The 14,523-nt window shown below is 43.6% G+C and overlaps 1 protein-coding gene across 1 annotated transcript in view; it reads right to left on the bottom strand.

The window, feature by feature from the left end:
- The window catches only part of LOC124796011 (FMRFamide receptor-like), a 50,262-nt gene that overhangs the window by 13,657 nt on the left and 22,082 nt on the right, over positions 1 to 14,523 (bottom strand). The window contains exon 4 of the mRNA XM_047260093.1: positions 11,707 to 11,888. Within this exon, the coding sequence (XP_047116049.1) occupies positions 11,707 to 11,888 (182 nt within the window). The remainder of the gene's footprint in view (positions 1 to 11,706; positions 11,889 to 14,523) is intronic.

The raw sequence follows: 14,523 nt of genomic DNA, 5'->3' as shown, positions 1-14,523 counted from the left end.
CGTATGCACTGCACCCGCCGGAAACCATGAATGTTTTACAGTAAGAGCACTAAGAGATATTTATAGCATGTTGGATCCAGGCGTCCTCATTTTTTTACTGCATTCTGTAGGTCGTTCTTAATAGCAAAGAGCATGCAGTAGACAAACGTGTTTCACAGTACCGAACATGAACAAGTATGTATACCTCTTAAGTTCTGCAATATAGGGCTCGTGTTTACTGGATATTTGTTTTGGTTCATATCTCCTCTCAAAATATAGAATACTTTTTTAACATTCTGTACCTGGAATATTATGCTTGTAATTACGCCTTCAGTTTTGCAGATCTGAATTAAGTTACAGCTTAATGTGAGCTTGACTACATCTACATCTATACAAACCACTGTAAAGTAGGCCTATGGCCAAAGGGTACCAGTTACTAGACCGTCTTCCAGTTCTATTCAAATATGGAGCGCGGGAAGAATAATTGCTTCAATACCTCTGCGCGTTTTGTAATTAGACTAATCTTGAGTTCGCAATCCTTACGGTAGCGATACCAGCGAAAATGAACGTGAAGGCAATATTAACAGAAGAAAACAGACAGCCGGTGAAGATGAGATGGGAGATATAATATTGCGTGAAGTACTAGAAGGAGCTCTGAAAGGTCTAAGTGAAAACAAGACCCCTAATATCGATGACAATCCATCAGAATTATTGATATCCCTAGGAGAACCAACCATAACATAACTGTTCCATCTGGTGTGCAAGATATATGAGACAGGCGAAAAACCCTCAGACTTCAAAAAGAATGTGACAGTACCAATTACAAAGAAAGCAGGTGTTGTAAGTTTAACAATTGATGGTGCAAAATATTGACACAAATTATTTACAGAAGAATGAAAAGACTGGTGGAAACCGACTTCGTTGAAGATCTGTTTGGCTTCCGGAGGCATGTACAAACACTTGAAGCATTACTGCCCCTGCGACTTTTGTTAGAAGATAGGTACAAGAGAGGGAAACCTACGTTTATAGCATTTGTAGAGACAGACGAAGCTTTTGACAACACTGATTGGAATACACACTTTTAAATTCTAAAGGAGCAAAGTTAAATACAGGAAGCGAAAGCTTATGAACAGCTTGTAAAGAAATCTGACTGCCGTTATAAGAGCTGAAGGACACGAAACAGAAGCCTTAATTGAGAAGGGAGCTAGATAGGGTTGTAGCGTATCCTCGATGTTGTTCAGTATGTACACTGAGCAATCATCAAAGGAAGCCAAATAAAAATTTGAACAATGATTTAAAGTTCAAGGAGGAACTTTGAGATTTGCCAAAGACATTGTAATTATGAGAAACAGCAAAGGACATCGAAGAACAGTTGAACGAATAGCAAAAGGTCTTGAAAGGAGGTCATAATATGATCATCAACAAAAGTAAAAAAATGGAATGTTGTCGAATTAAATTAAGTGGCGCCGAGGGAATTAGATTAGGAAATGAGATGCTAAACGTAATAGATGAGTTTTGCCACTTGGTAGCAAAATAACCAATGACAGAAGTAGAAAGCATTTAAAATCCGTACTGGATATAGCTCGAAATGCAGATCTGAAAAAAGAGGAAAAGTGTTACGAAATCTTTTCTGTAGGTATTTGTGTTGAGTGCAGCCCTGTAAGGAAGTGAAAATTGGACTATAAGTAGTTCAGACAAGAAGATAACATAAGCTTTTGAAATATGGTGCTCACAAGGATGCTGAAAATTGGATGGGTGGATGTAATAATTAATGAGGAGGCACTGAATCGAATTCGAGGGAAAAAATTTATAGGATAACTTGACTAAAAGAAGGGGTCGGTTGCTGATGTACGAATACATTACGAGACCTCGCAGAATTGTCAGTTTGGTATTAGAGGGAAATGTGGGGAGTAAAAATTGCAGAGGGAGACCAAGAGACGAATACAGAAATCAGGTTCAAGTGAATTTAGTTACGATGCAGTAGTTATGCAGAGATGAAGAGGCTTGCACGGCGTAGAGTATCATGGAGAGGTGCATCAAACCAGTTTTCGGACTGAAGAGCATAACTACAATGTGGGAGAGATATTCCTAGATTCGTCACTTAAAGGTGGTTCTAGAAACTTTTTAGGTGTGCTTACGTGGCATAAATTTGCGTGTGTCTTCTGCCATTTCAGTTACTGTAGCACCTCTGTGACACTCTCGCATGGGTCAAACAAACATTTGACCGTTCGTGCTGCCCTTCTTTGTATATGTTTAATACCCCTTGATAGTCCTATTAGGTACCGATCCTATACACTTAATCAGTAGTCTAGGGTGGGTCCCAAGAGTGTTTGTATGCAACCTCGCAGACTGACTGCATTTCCCTTGTATTCTACCAATGAACCGAAACCTGCTACCTGCTTTATCTACAACTGAGCTTATGTGATCGTTCCACTTGATATCCCCACTTTCTGTTCCACCCATGTATTTGATTGAGTTGATCGATTCCAGTTGTGACTCATTGATATTATAGCCATATGATACTACGTTTTTCCGTTTTGTGAAGTGCAAAATTTTACATATCTGAACATCTGAAACAAGTGGTCAAGCTTTGCACAACTTTGAAATCTTATCAAGATATAACTGAATATTCGTGCAGCTGCTTTCAGACAATATTTCGTTACAGATAACGATTATCATTTGCGAAAAGTCTGAAGTTTCTATCAATATTGTTTTCAAGGTGATTAGAATACAACATGATCAACAAGAGCCCCGACACCCTTCCCTGGGGCACAATTGAAGTTACTTCTGCATCTGTTAAAGACCCTCCATTCTATAGATAATGATGTGTCTTCCCTGTCAATAAATCCAAAACTCTCGCTTGATACTCTATATGGTCGTAGATTCGATAGTAAGTATATGTGTGGTACTCAGTCAAATGCCTTTCGGAAATCAAAAAACACTTCATTTACCTGACTTTCTTGATCCGTAGCCTTCAGGTTGTCAAGTGAACAAGGCGCCAGTTGGGTTTCACATGATCGATGTGTTCCGAATGCATGCTGGATGGCACGAAGGAAGTCACTCTGTTCGGGATACCTCCTTACATTTGAGCTCATCATACGTTCTACGATTCCACAACAAATGGAGGTCAATGAGACTGGACGGTGGTTTTTACTTCTGCTGCCCTTCTTGTAGATGGATGTGACCATTGCTTTCTTCCAACCACTGGAACAAGTTTTCTGTTTGAGGGATTTTCGGTATATTATGGTTAGCAGAGGGGCTAACTCGATCGCAATTTCGTATAGAATTTGACAGAGATTCCAACGTTTTGTGGAACTCGGTTCAGTTTTAACGATTTCAGCTGTTTCTCACTCCACAGACACTAAATTGCGTGTCACGCGTCTTTTCAGTGACATGAGGATTTAATTGAGGCAATACTCCTTATACGACCAGAATTTCTCCGGTTTTTAAGAGGGATCTTTCGATAATATTCTGCTACTACAATTGTTTAAGGCTTCACTCATTGCGCTCTTGACAACCGAACGCATTTCATTGACTATCTCTCTATATATAGGCCTGTGATTTGTTTTAAGCCTGTTATGCAGTCGTCTCTGTTTCTCTGTCTCTCTTTTTTCTTTGTAGTGACTGTATACCATAGAGTGTCACTCCCATCATGAACTGTTCTACAGTTACATTCCATCCAGTGCACTGTCAACTATTCTTTTAAACTTGGGTCATAATTGCTTTACGCTCTCTTGTCTTGAACTAAAGGTTTCGGGTTCCTCATACAGATATAACACTGCTGCCTGTTTATCTACGAGTGTATCACTGAAAACATAAATTTTTCAACTTCTTTTAGTTGCCTTTTGTACTTTGGTAATCTTTGTTGTTACAACTGCCTCATGGTCATTCTAGTTGGAAATCATCAAAGAGGTTAGATGTATTTGTTGCTATTAGATCAATTTTTCATTATAATTGGGCTTCCGAACAACCTGCTCTAAGAAGTTCTCTGAGAAAGCATCTGGTAATGATTCGCAGGCGCCCACCGCTTACAAAACTAATTTTCCCATTTCATTTTTGGATACGTAAAGTCTCTTCTAATGATGGTAGTGTGGTTGGGGAACTTGGGGTAATAGCGAACCGAGGGTTTCTCTGAAGTTTTCGACTTCACGTAATGAGTCTGGTTGTCACTAGAAGGATACATTTATCAGTTTATATCCACCCCTGATACTGAGTCTCGCTTAATCAGTCTCACTTGCAGCTTCAGTTCCTACCTTGCTGAATTTCAGTTTCTTGTCTACTACAACAAATACATCACCTCCGTTTCCCATCATTTTATCCTTTCGATATACGTTTAATTTCCCTAAAAAAAAACTAAAAAAAAACGCACTGCTATTAATTTTGAGTTCTAAACATCTCTCTATTCCTAGTATTACATGAGCTCCACTACTTTGTAGGAATGCTTCAAACTTTGGCACTTTGTTGTGATTACTTCAGTAATTAACCACTAGGATTTTATTACTCTCCCCTGTAGGTGGGGGAAGGGGGTCCTTGGATTTTACGATGATATTTCCGGGTCTCCTACAGCTATCATTGTCTGGACAGGATAGTGTGCCACCTGATCTAAAGAATCCTCGTGTACACCCCACACACAGTCACTTCCCTGGGTAGCAGTCTCTGACGTGTAGTGCACACCTGACCCATTTAATGGACTCCACAGTTCTCAACCTTAGGCGCATAGAGCTACAATTGACACTCCACTCGGGTCGAGCGGACGAGTACTGGCAGATTCTGTGCTGCCTGTACAGGAGATAGTATCCACACCAATACAAATACTTTCGTAGTACTGTGAACAGTCTCGTTTCTTTTGCGTCGAGGTCGTATATGACTGATCTTTTTCAGCTTCTTATTCTGGTAGCTTGCACAGAGTAAAGTAGCATGAAGAGCTCCATCAAAGCGATCTACAGACTGGAGACTACAGCACTAAATAATACTGATACAATAAATTTTACAGCGAAATAAATTAAAAGTAATTTAAGTAGCATGGTAGAATGGGGAAAGTGCTCTGAAATCGAGGTTAATACAGGGTGATCAAAAAGTCAGTGTAAATTTGAAAACTGAATAAATCACGGAATAATGTAGATAGAGAGGTAAAAATTGACACACATGCTTGGAATGACGTAGGGTTTTATTAGAACCAAAAAATATAAAGTTCAAAAAATGTCCTATAGATGGCGCTTCAACTGATCAGAATAGCAATAATTAGCATCACAAAGTAAGACAAAGCAAAGATGATGTTCTTTACAGGAAATGCTCAATATGTCCACCATCATTCTTCAACAATAGCTGTAGTCGAGGAATAATGTTGTGAACAGCACTGTAATGCATGTCCGGAGTTGTGGTGAGGCATTGGTGTCAGATGTTGTCTTTCAGCATCCCTAGAGATGGCGGTCGATCACGATACACTTGCGACTTCAGGTAACCCCAAAGCCAATAATCGCACGGACTGAGGTCTGGGGACCTGGGAGGCCAAACATGACGAAAGTGGCGGCTGAGCACACGATCATCACCAAACGACGCGCGCAACAGATCTTTCACGCGTCTAGCAATACTTTGTTTTATTTTTTTGGTTTTAATAAAACCCCATGTCATTCTAAGCTTGTGTGTCAATTTTTACCTATCTATCTACATTATTCCGTGGTCTTACTAAGTTTTCAAATTTATACTGACTATTTGATCACCCGGTAGATGTACAAGACCTAGTCAGGGAGTTTTAATTACGATGTCGAAGAAATCAACCGGCGACCGTGAAACTTACTGATGGCGTTAGTACTTCCCGATTTATTTACCCTCAATTCGACATATTTTCTAACGATGGATGAGTTGTCGGACACCTTGGTTGTAGAAGACTGCATTTTGGCTGTCCAGCAAAAGTTTTTTCCTCAAAAATCATGTCGTCGTCGTTCGGGAAATGCCTGCCACGCAATGGTTTCTTCGTCCATGTCAGAATAGTTTTGAGGGCGAGGCAAAATATTATATCCCAAGAAGCGGCATGTGTGACTGTCCTATGCAGAATGAGCTTGGTCGTTCTCGTGGAGCAAGAACGCCCCATTGGACAGATTCTTGCTTTGTCGCATCTTTTTGACAGACCCTTGTCATCATCAGGAGATTTCGGCAACATGTTAATAGACGGTTTGACCGAACTCTTAATACCTCACTATGGAAATCCCGAAAAATAATCAGCATCGTCTTGCCCCAGGATCATTGCTAGATATTTGCCGTTATAGGTGAGAAAAGAAAAATGGCACCCCTTTTTTTTACTACCACCGGACTCTCAGATATCCTCCCCCTCCACACCACCCAACGGCGCAACAATGCAAATCTCCTGTTATACTTTTAATGATTAAGCTAAGGTGTCCAGACGTCGTCATTTTCTGGGGACATTACTCAGTTTTCATGCTTTATCCTCAGTTTCTTCGCTGTTTGATTTGAAATTAATTTTTTACTCCCTTTGCCGGCGCTAAAAATTTGCCGCCTCTAAAAATTTGCCGCCTTAGGCGGCCGCCTAGCCTTGCCTAATGGCAGAAACGGCCCTACCTTGCCCGATGATGTTTGGGTCTTCGCCTTTTTCAGCGGTGTGGAATAAACACGTTTTCATTGCTCCCTTTACTCCTTTGTCTCGGCGTCGTAGTGATATACCCACCACTCGGCCACCGTGATTAGACAGCTAAAAATGTCATTGGCCTGACACAGCTGTACAACCTTGGATCAGTGGATTTTTGAGACGGCGTGAGCAGTCGTGGAAACGAGCGTGTGGCGATTTCAGTCACGTTCGAAACAGCGTACAACATGTTGATAAATGATTCATAGCCGATTTTTACTTTTTCCACGATCGCCTCGATTGTGATTCGCTAGCCTTCGATCCCCAGTTCTTCACCGAGACATGGTCTTAAACTTTGTTTTGCGTCACTAAGATATTTTTCACCACACTAGAAGCGTCTGTGTCACCAAGCATTGTATCGTAAACTGAAGCGCCATGCGTATTCAAATACAGAGATATGTAAACAGGTAGAATACGGCGCTGCGGTCGGCAACGCCTATGTAAGACAAATGTCCGGCGTATTTCTTAGATCGGTTACTGCTGCTACAATGGCGGGTTATCAAGATTTGAGGGAGTTATAGTCGGCGCACGAGAGATGGGACACAGCGTCTCCGAGGCAGCGATGAAGTAGGGATTTTCTCGTACGATCGTTTCACGACTGTACTGTGAATATCAGGAATCCTGCAAAACCTGAAATCTCAGATATCGCTTGCAGCCAGAAAAAGATACTGCAAGAACGGGACCAACGACGACTGAGATTCGTTCAACGCGTAACCCTTCCGTAAATTGCTGCAGATTTCAAACTGGGCCATCAATAAGAGTCAACGTGCAAACCATTCAACGAAACATCATCGTCGATACGGGCTTTCGGAGCTGATGACTGCACGACAGAAAGCTTTACGCCTCGTCTGGGCCCGTCAACACCGACATTGGACTGGTGATGACTGGAAACATGTTGCCTGCTCGGACGAGTCTCGTTTCAAATTGTATCGAGCGGATGGACGTGTGCGGGTATGGAGACAACCTCATGAATCCATGGACCCTGCATGTTCAAGCTGGTGAATGCTCTGTAATTGTGTGTGGCGTGTGCAGTTGGAGTGAAATGGGTCTCCTCATACGCCTAGATACGACTGTGACTGGTGACACGTATGTAAGCCTCCCGTCTGGTCATCTGCATCCATTCGTGTTCATTGTGCATTCCGACGGACTTGGGCAGCTCCAGCAGGACAATGCGACATCCCACCCGTCCGGAATTGCTACAGAGTGGCTCCAGGAACACTCTTCTGAGTTTAAACACTTCCGCTGGCCACCAAACTCCCTAGACATAAACATTATGGGACATATGTGGGATGACTTGCAACGTGATGTTCAGAAGAATCTCCACTCCCCCCCCCCCCCACCCACCCCCCCCCCCCTTGTACTGTTACGGATTTATGGACAGCCCTGCTGGTTTCATAGTGTCAGTTCCCTCCAGTACTACTCAAGACATCAGTCGAGTCTAAGCCACGTCGTGTTGCGGCATTTCTGCGTGCTCGCGGGGCCCTACACGATACTAGGAAGGTGTACCTGTTTCTTTGGATCTTCAGTGGCGCTTTGTTGTTGCATGGCTCTGCCTACTCACCAGGGATTGTTGCGGCGTTGTCTTCCTTCAAATGCAGAAAGCGAATTCCCGCAAGATACTTCGACTTATCAAGGGGTTGCGCTATTCCGCCTTGGACCCTCTAGCGCCATGCGGCCGTGCTGTGGTGCTGGGATTCCATTGCAGATCGGGACTGCAGAGATGAATCTCACTGCTTTTACAATTCTCTCTTTCAAATTTTCCTCTGCCTTTCACGTATTCTGACAACGGCCGTGCCGCAGTGGATACACCAGTTCCCGTCAGATCACCGAAGTTAAGCACTGTCGGGCGTGGCCGGCACTTGGATGGGTGACCAACCCGGCCGCCATTTTTCGGGGTGCACTCAGCCTCGGGATGCCAATTGAGGAGCTACTCGACTGAATAGCAGCGGCTCTGGTCAAAGAAAACCATCATAATGACCGGGAGAGTGGTGTGCTGACAACACGCCCCTCCTATCTGCATCCTCAGCTGAGGATGACACGGCGGTCGGATCGTCCAGATGGGCCACTTGTGGCCTGAAGACGGAGTCATTTCACGTATTCTGCCCTACGGTGGTATCCACAGGATTCATCTATACATTGGACATGACCATAGCATATTAATTGTTTCTGTTCAATGTCAGCTGTTAATCACCCTTCTACACCCATTCGTAATCGAATCTCTTCGCTAGGCATTTTCCCGATGATCGTCTGGACACATCCATTTTCGTGACCTCCAACCTTCTCTTTTATTCTCCGTAGTTCTCCATGTCTCTACCTCATACAACAGTGAACTTTTAATCAGAGTTTCACAGGTAATGTACACTATTTCCGTTTCTTTCCTACTTCACTGTTCCGAAGGATTCCGTTTAAACAAGAGATTCAGCCTTCTAGCATGCGTTATTCCGTTTGTAATCTCTTCACCTCTGGTATCAAATTCTAGAATTAGATGAGGATCATTTTGGGTTTAGGAAAGATAAACGTACCAGAGAGGCAGCTCTGATGTGGGTGGCAATGGAAACAAGACTGAAAAAACCAAGACTCGTTCATAGGATTTGTCGTCCTAAGAAAAGCGTTCGACAATCTAAAACATCGTAAGATATTCGAAATCCTGAAAAAAACTGGGGAAACTATAGGGATAGACGGGTAATATAGAATATGTACAAGAACCATGAGTGCACGGATTATAAAGGGCGATGTAGTCTTTCGCCCCTACACTTCAATCTATACATCGAAGAAGAAATGATGGAAGTAAAAGGAAGGTTCAAGAGTGGGATTAAAATTCAGGATGAAAGGATATCAATGATAAGATTGGCTGAGAACTTTGCTATCCTCGTGAAAGTGAGGAAGAATTACAGGATCTCCTGTATGGAATGAACAGTATAATGAGTGCAGAATATGGATTGAGAGTGAATCGAAGAAAGGAAAAAGTAATGAGAAGTAGCAGAAATGAGATCAACGAGAAACTTAACATCGAGTTTGTTGATCACGAGGTAGATGAAGTTAAGGAATTCTGCTACGTAGCAAGCAAAAAAAAAAAAACCCATGACGGACAGTGCAAGTAGAACGTTAAAAGCAGACTAGCAACGGCAAAAAGGGCATTCCTGGCCATGAGAAGTCTGCTAGTATCAAACATAGGCCTTAATTTGAGAAATAAGTTCCTGAGAATGTACGTTTGGAGCACAGCATTGTAATGTAGTGGGAAAACAAGAACAAAGAGGATCGTAACATTCGAAATATGGTGCTACAGGAGAATGTTGAAAATTAGGTGGACTGATAAGGCAAGGTATAAGGAGGTTCTCCTCCGAATCGGTGAGGAAAGGAATGTATGGGGAACAGGGACAAGAAGAAGGGACAGGATGACAGGACATGTGTCATATCAGCGAGTAACCTCTGCGGTACTAGATGGAGCCGTAGAGGGTGAAAACTGTAGGGGAAGACAGACATTGGAACATATCCAGCAAATAATCGAGAAAACAGATTGCAAGTGCTAATCTGAGACGAAAAGGTTTGCACTGTGGCGCAGAAGATGAATTCGTTGCGGGCCACATCAAACCAGTCAGAAGACTGATGACTCAAAAAAGTTCAAATTCTACTCCTAGATATGTGGAACTACTGCAAGCTGCAAGTTCCTCTGTATCAAGTTGGATACAGGATAATTCTGCTCCTACTGGAAGATATTTTGTTTTCTGGATGTTAAGTTCAGTCATACATGTCCTATAGTACCTGATCGTCCATAAATTACAGTGTTCACAAGCAGGTTTCACGCATTCTTCTGCATTTCCTTTTCCACTGATTTAGTACTTTAGCTACACAAATTTTAAACAAAGTAGATTGCACGCAACTGCCTTGATACAAACTATTCGAGAGTGTCTGTTACCAATTTATGTTTTTGATATTAAACCATTACTCAAATTTAGGACAGCCACTATTAAAATGTAATTGATGTTTGAGTCCTGAAATACCCTCCAGAGCCTTTGTATATGTACAGCTTACGATATTTCTAAATGATAATTGAAACTTCGTAATTAATCCTTGTAGTTTCTGATGTTGGCTGCGGCAAGCTGCACACCAGAAACTGTGGTCGTTGAATGTATGGTGTGGGATTCTGGAGGACAGAATTATAGGCGCCTATTTCATCGAAGGAAATCTTAATGGTAGGAAGTACACCACATTCCTGCAAGAAACATTAGACAACTTTGCAGAGACAATTCCCAAATCCATGGATTTGACGCGGAGGAGATGTGTCGTGGCCGGCTTGTTCGCCCGACTTGACGGCTCTGGATTTTTTCTTGTGGGGATTCGTAAAAGAGATTGTTTATAAAGATGTTCCAACTACACCTGAAGATATTCGAGAGAGAATTGTCAGAGCATGTGCTTATATAAGTGCTGATGTGATAAGAAACACTGTTCAATCCATGATAAGAAGATTGTTCAAATGTGTGTGAAATCCTATGGGACTTAACTGCTAAGGTTATCAGTCCCTAAGCTTACACACTACTTAACCTAAATTATCCTAAGGACAAACACACACACCCATGCCCGAGGGAGGACTCGAACCTCCGCCGGGACCAGCCGCACAGTAAGAAGACTGGAGCACTGCATTGATACCGATGGTCATCACCTCGAACACCTTCTCTAAATGGGCGTTCATGCAACCTTTCTGACCTTCGTTGATCCTCAAAGACCTTACTGTTACACATCACTGAATTCGTCTCGATAGCCACTATTAGAAAATAAGTATCAAACTATAGCATCCCATTAAAAAAAAAAAAGCTGACCTTCATATCTCTGATGCGATCCCACCTAGCAACAAAAAACCGACGTCATATTAACGTCCCAGCTGTCCCATGTGCAACTTTTGTGCCACAAACTACGCAGCTCCTACCATACTTTCGGAATTATTCTTGGTGACAATAGTAAGTGACTCACCCTGTATACATTCTACGCTAGACACACAAAGCAAACAATAAGTCATACAGTGATTCTATTGCTACGCGCAGCTGACGCACAGCCGCCCTCATTAAGGTCGCGTAGTATTGCGCAGTTACCTGCGTCATCCGGTTGCGCTGGCGGCGGCTGCGGTGCACGGCCATGACGAGGAACGAGTTGAAGATGGCGAGCAGCACCACGGGCAGCAGCACGAACATGACGGACGAGAACCAGTAGAACACCGAGTGGTACGTGGGGTGCTTGCCGAAATCCGACGACACCATGTCCATGAGCCCATCTTCTGTCTGTGGAAACAAAGGAACGTGAACAGTCGGTGCATTAACAAGAAAGCTCGATACAATGGCTATGCAAGCGATGCAGACGCATCCTTGAGCGTGCATCTACCGCGTGACAACGTACACAATCTGATGAAAAGTATCTGGACACCTGTTAGTGGACATTAATAAGGAGTGTGCCTTTATGAAGGCTTGAACGCTGCTGGGGACACTTTCAATGAGGTGTCTGAATGTCTGTGGAGGAATGGCAGCCCATTCATTCTCAAGAGACGAAACTGGAGAAGGTAGTGATTTTGAACATTGGTGTCTGGAGCGAAGTCGACGTTCTAACCCATCGAGCAGGTGTTCCATTGGGTTCAAGTTGGGACACTGGGCAGGCCAGTCCAATTTATGAATGCTGTTCTCCACAAACCTCTGCCTCACAGATGCTGCTTCATGACAGGGCGCATTGCCATGCTGGTACAATCATGGCCTCCAAACTAAACCACACTGTAAAACATATCTCTATCCTTCCACATTTAGCATTTTCTAAAATGCAATAAGGGGACCACAACATAAACACAAAAACGTCCCCATACAATAGCACCATTTCCTCCATACTTCACTGTAGGTACTACACGTTATGGCAAGTAACGTTCTCCAGGCACTCGCCAAACCCAAACCCCTCCATTGGATTGCCAAATGGTATAACGTGGTTCATCACTGCAAATCACTCGTACCGAGTCATCCACTGCCAATGGCGTCGTTCTATACCACATCAAGTGTCGTGCAGCATTGACAACATAAGTGTGTGGCTTTTGAGGACCGTTGTACCCCATTCACTTTAACCCCTGACGCATAGTCATTGTGCTCGCTAGACTGCTATTCGCACTTTGGAACTCACGAGTAATTCCTTCCGCTAATTTCGATTGACTTTTTAAAGCCAACCTCTGCAGTGTTTGCAGTAGATGCAGTCTGCCCGGGCTTGGTTTGGCTGTGGTTTTTTCTTCGTGTTTCGACTTCATAGTCACGGCACCAGTACTCGACGTGGGCAGCTTCAGAAGGACTGACGTGCCCCTGATAGATTCATTACTCAGGTCTCATCCAGTGACTAGCCCATTTCAAAGGCACTGAGCTCTCCTGACCGACCCATTCTGCTATTACCGCTTCTCTGCTGAGAAAACAATACCCTATTCCCTTCTACTGTATCACTGAGTCCTCATCTCGTGACGTCTAGTGGTCAGTTCCGCATTATATATTGGTGTCCGGATACTTTTGATCGGCTAATGTATCTTCATCTGCCGATGTACACTACTGGCCATTAAAATTACTACACCACGAAGATAACGTGCTACAGACGCGAAATTTAACCGACAGGAAGAAGATGCTGTGATATGCAAATGATTAGCTTTTCAGAACATTCACACAAGATTGGCGCTGGTGGCGACACCTACAACGAGCTGACATGAGGAAAGTTTCCAACCGATTTCTCATACACAAACAGCAGTTGACCGGCGTTGCCTGGTGAAACGTTGTCGTGATGCCTCGTGTAAGGAGGAGAAATGCGTACCATCACGTTTCCGACTTTGATAAAGGTCGGATTGTAGCCTATCGACAATGCGGTTTATCGTATAGCGACATTGCTGCTCGCGTTGGTCGAGATCCAATGACTGTTAGAACAATATGGAATCGGTGGGTTCAGGAGGGTAATACAGAACGCCGTGCTGGATCTCAACCGCCTCCTATCACTAGCAGTCGAGATGACAGGCATCTTATCCGCATGACTGTAACGGATCGTGCAGCCACGTCTCGATATCTGAGTCACCAGATGGGGACGTTTGCAAGACAACAACCATCTGCACGAACAGTTTGACGTCGTTTGCAGCAGCATGGACTATCAGCTCGGAGAGCGTGGCTGCGGTTACCCTTGACGCTGCATCACAGACAGGAGCCCCTGCGATGGTGTACTCAAAGACGAATCTGGGTGTACGAATGGCAAAACGTCATTTTTTCAGATGAATCCAGGTTCTGTTTACAGAATCATGATGGTCGCATCCATGTTTGGCGACATCGCGGTGAACGCACATTGGAAGCGTGTGTTCGCCATCGCCATACTGGCGTATCAGCCGGCGTGATGGTATTGGGTGCCATTGGTTACACGTCTCGGTCACCTCTTGCTCGCATTGACGGCACTTTGAACAGTGGACGTTACATTTCAGATGTGTTACGACCCATGGCTCTACCCTTCATTAGATCCCTGCGAAAACCTTCATTTCGGCAGGATAATGCACGACTGCATGTTGCAGGTCCTGTAGGGCCTTTCTGGATACAGAAAATGTTCTACTGCTGCCCTGGCCAGCACATTCTCCAGATCTCTCACCAATTGAAAACGTCTGGTCAATGGTGGTCGAGCAACTGGCTCGCCACAATACGCCAGTCACTACTCTTGATGAACTGTGGTATCGTGTTGAAGCTGCATGGGCAGCTAGCTGTACCTGTACACACCACCCAAGCTCTGTTTGACTCAATGCCCAGGCGTATTAAGGCCGTTATTACGACCAGAGGTGGTTTTTCTGGGTATTGATTTCTCAGGATCTAGGCACCCAAATTGAGTGAAAATGTAATCACATGTCAGTTCTAGTATAATATATTTGTCCAATG

This window comes from Schistocerca piceifrons, chromosome 4, assembly GCF_021461385.2.
Source record: "Schistocerca piceifrons isolate TAMUIC-IGC-003096 chromosome 4, iqSchPice1.1, whole genome shotgun sequence".
Classification (NCBI taxonomy): domain Eukaryota; kingdom Metazoa; phylum Arthropoda; class Insecta; order Orthoptera; family Acrididae; genus Schistocerca; species Schistocerca piceifrons.
The sequence above is the reverse complement of the archived record's forward strand: the minus strand, read 5'-3'. Positions and strand labels throughout refer to the sequence as shown.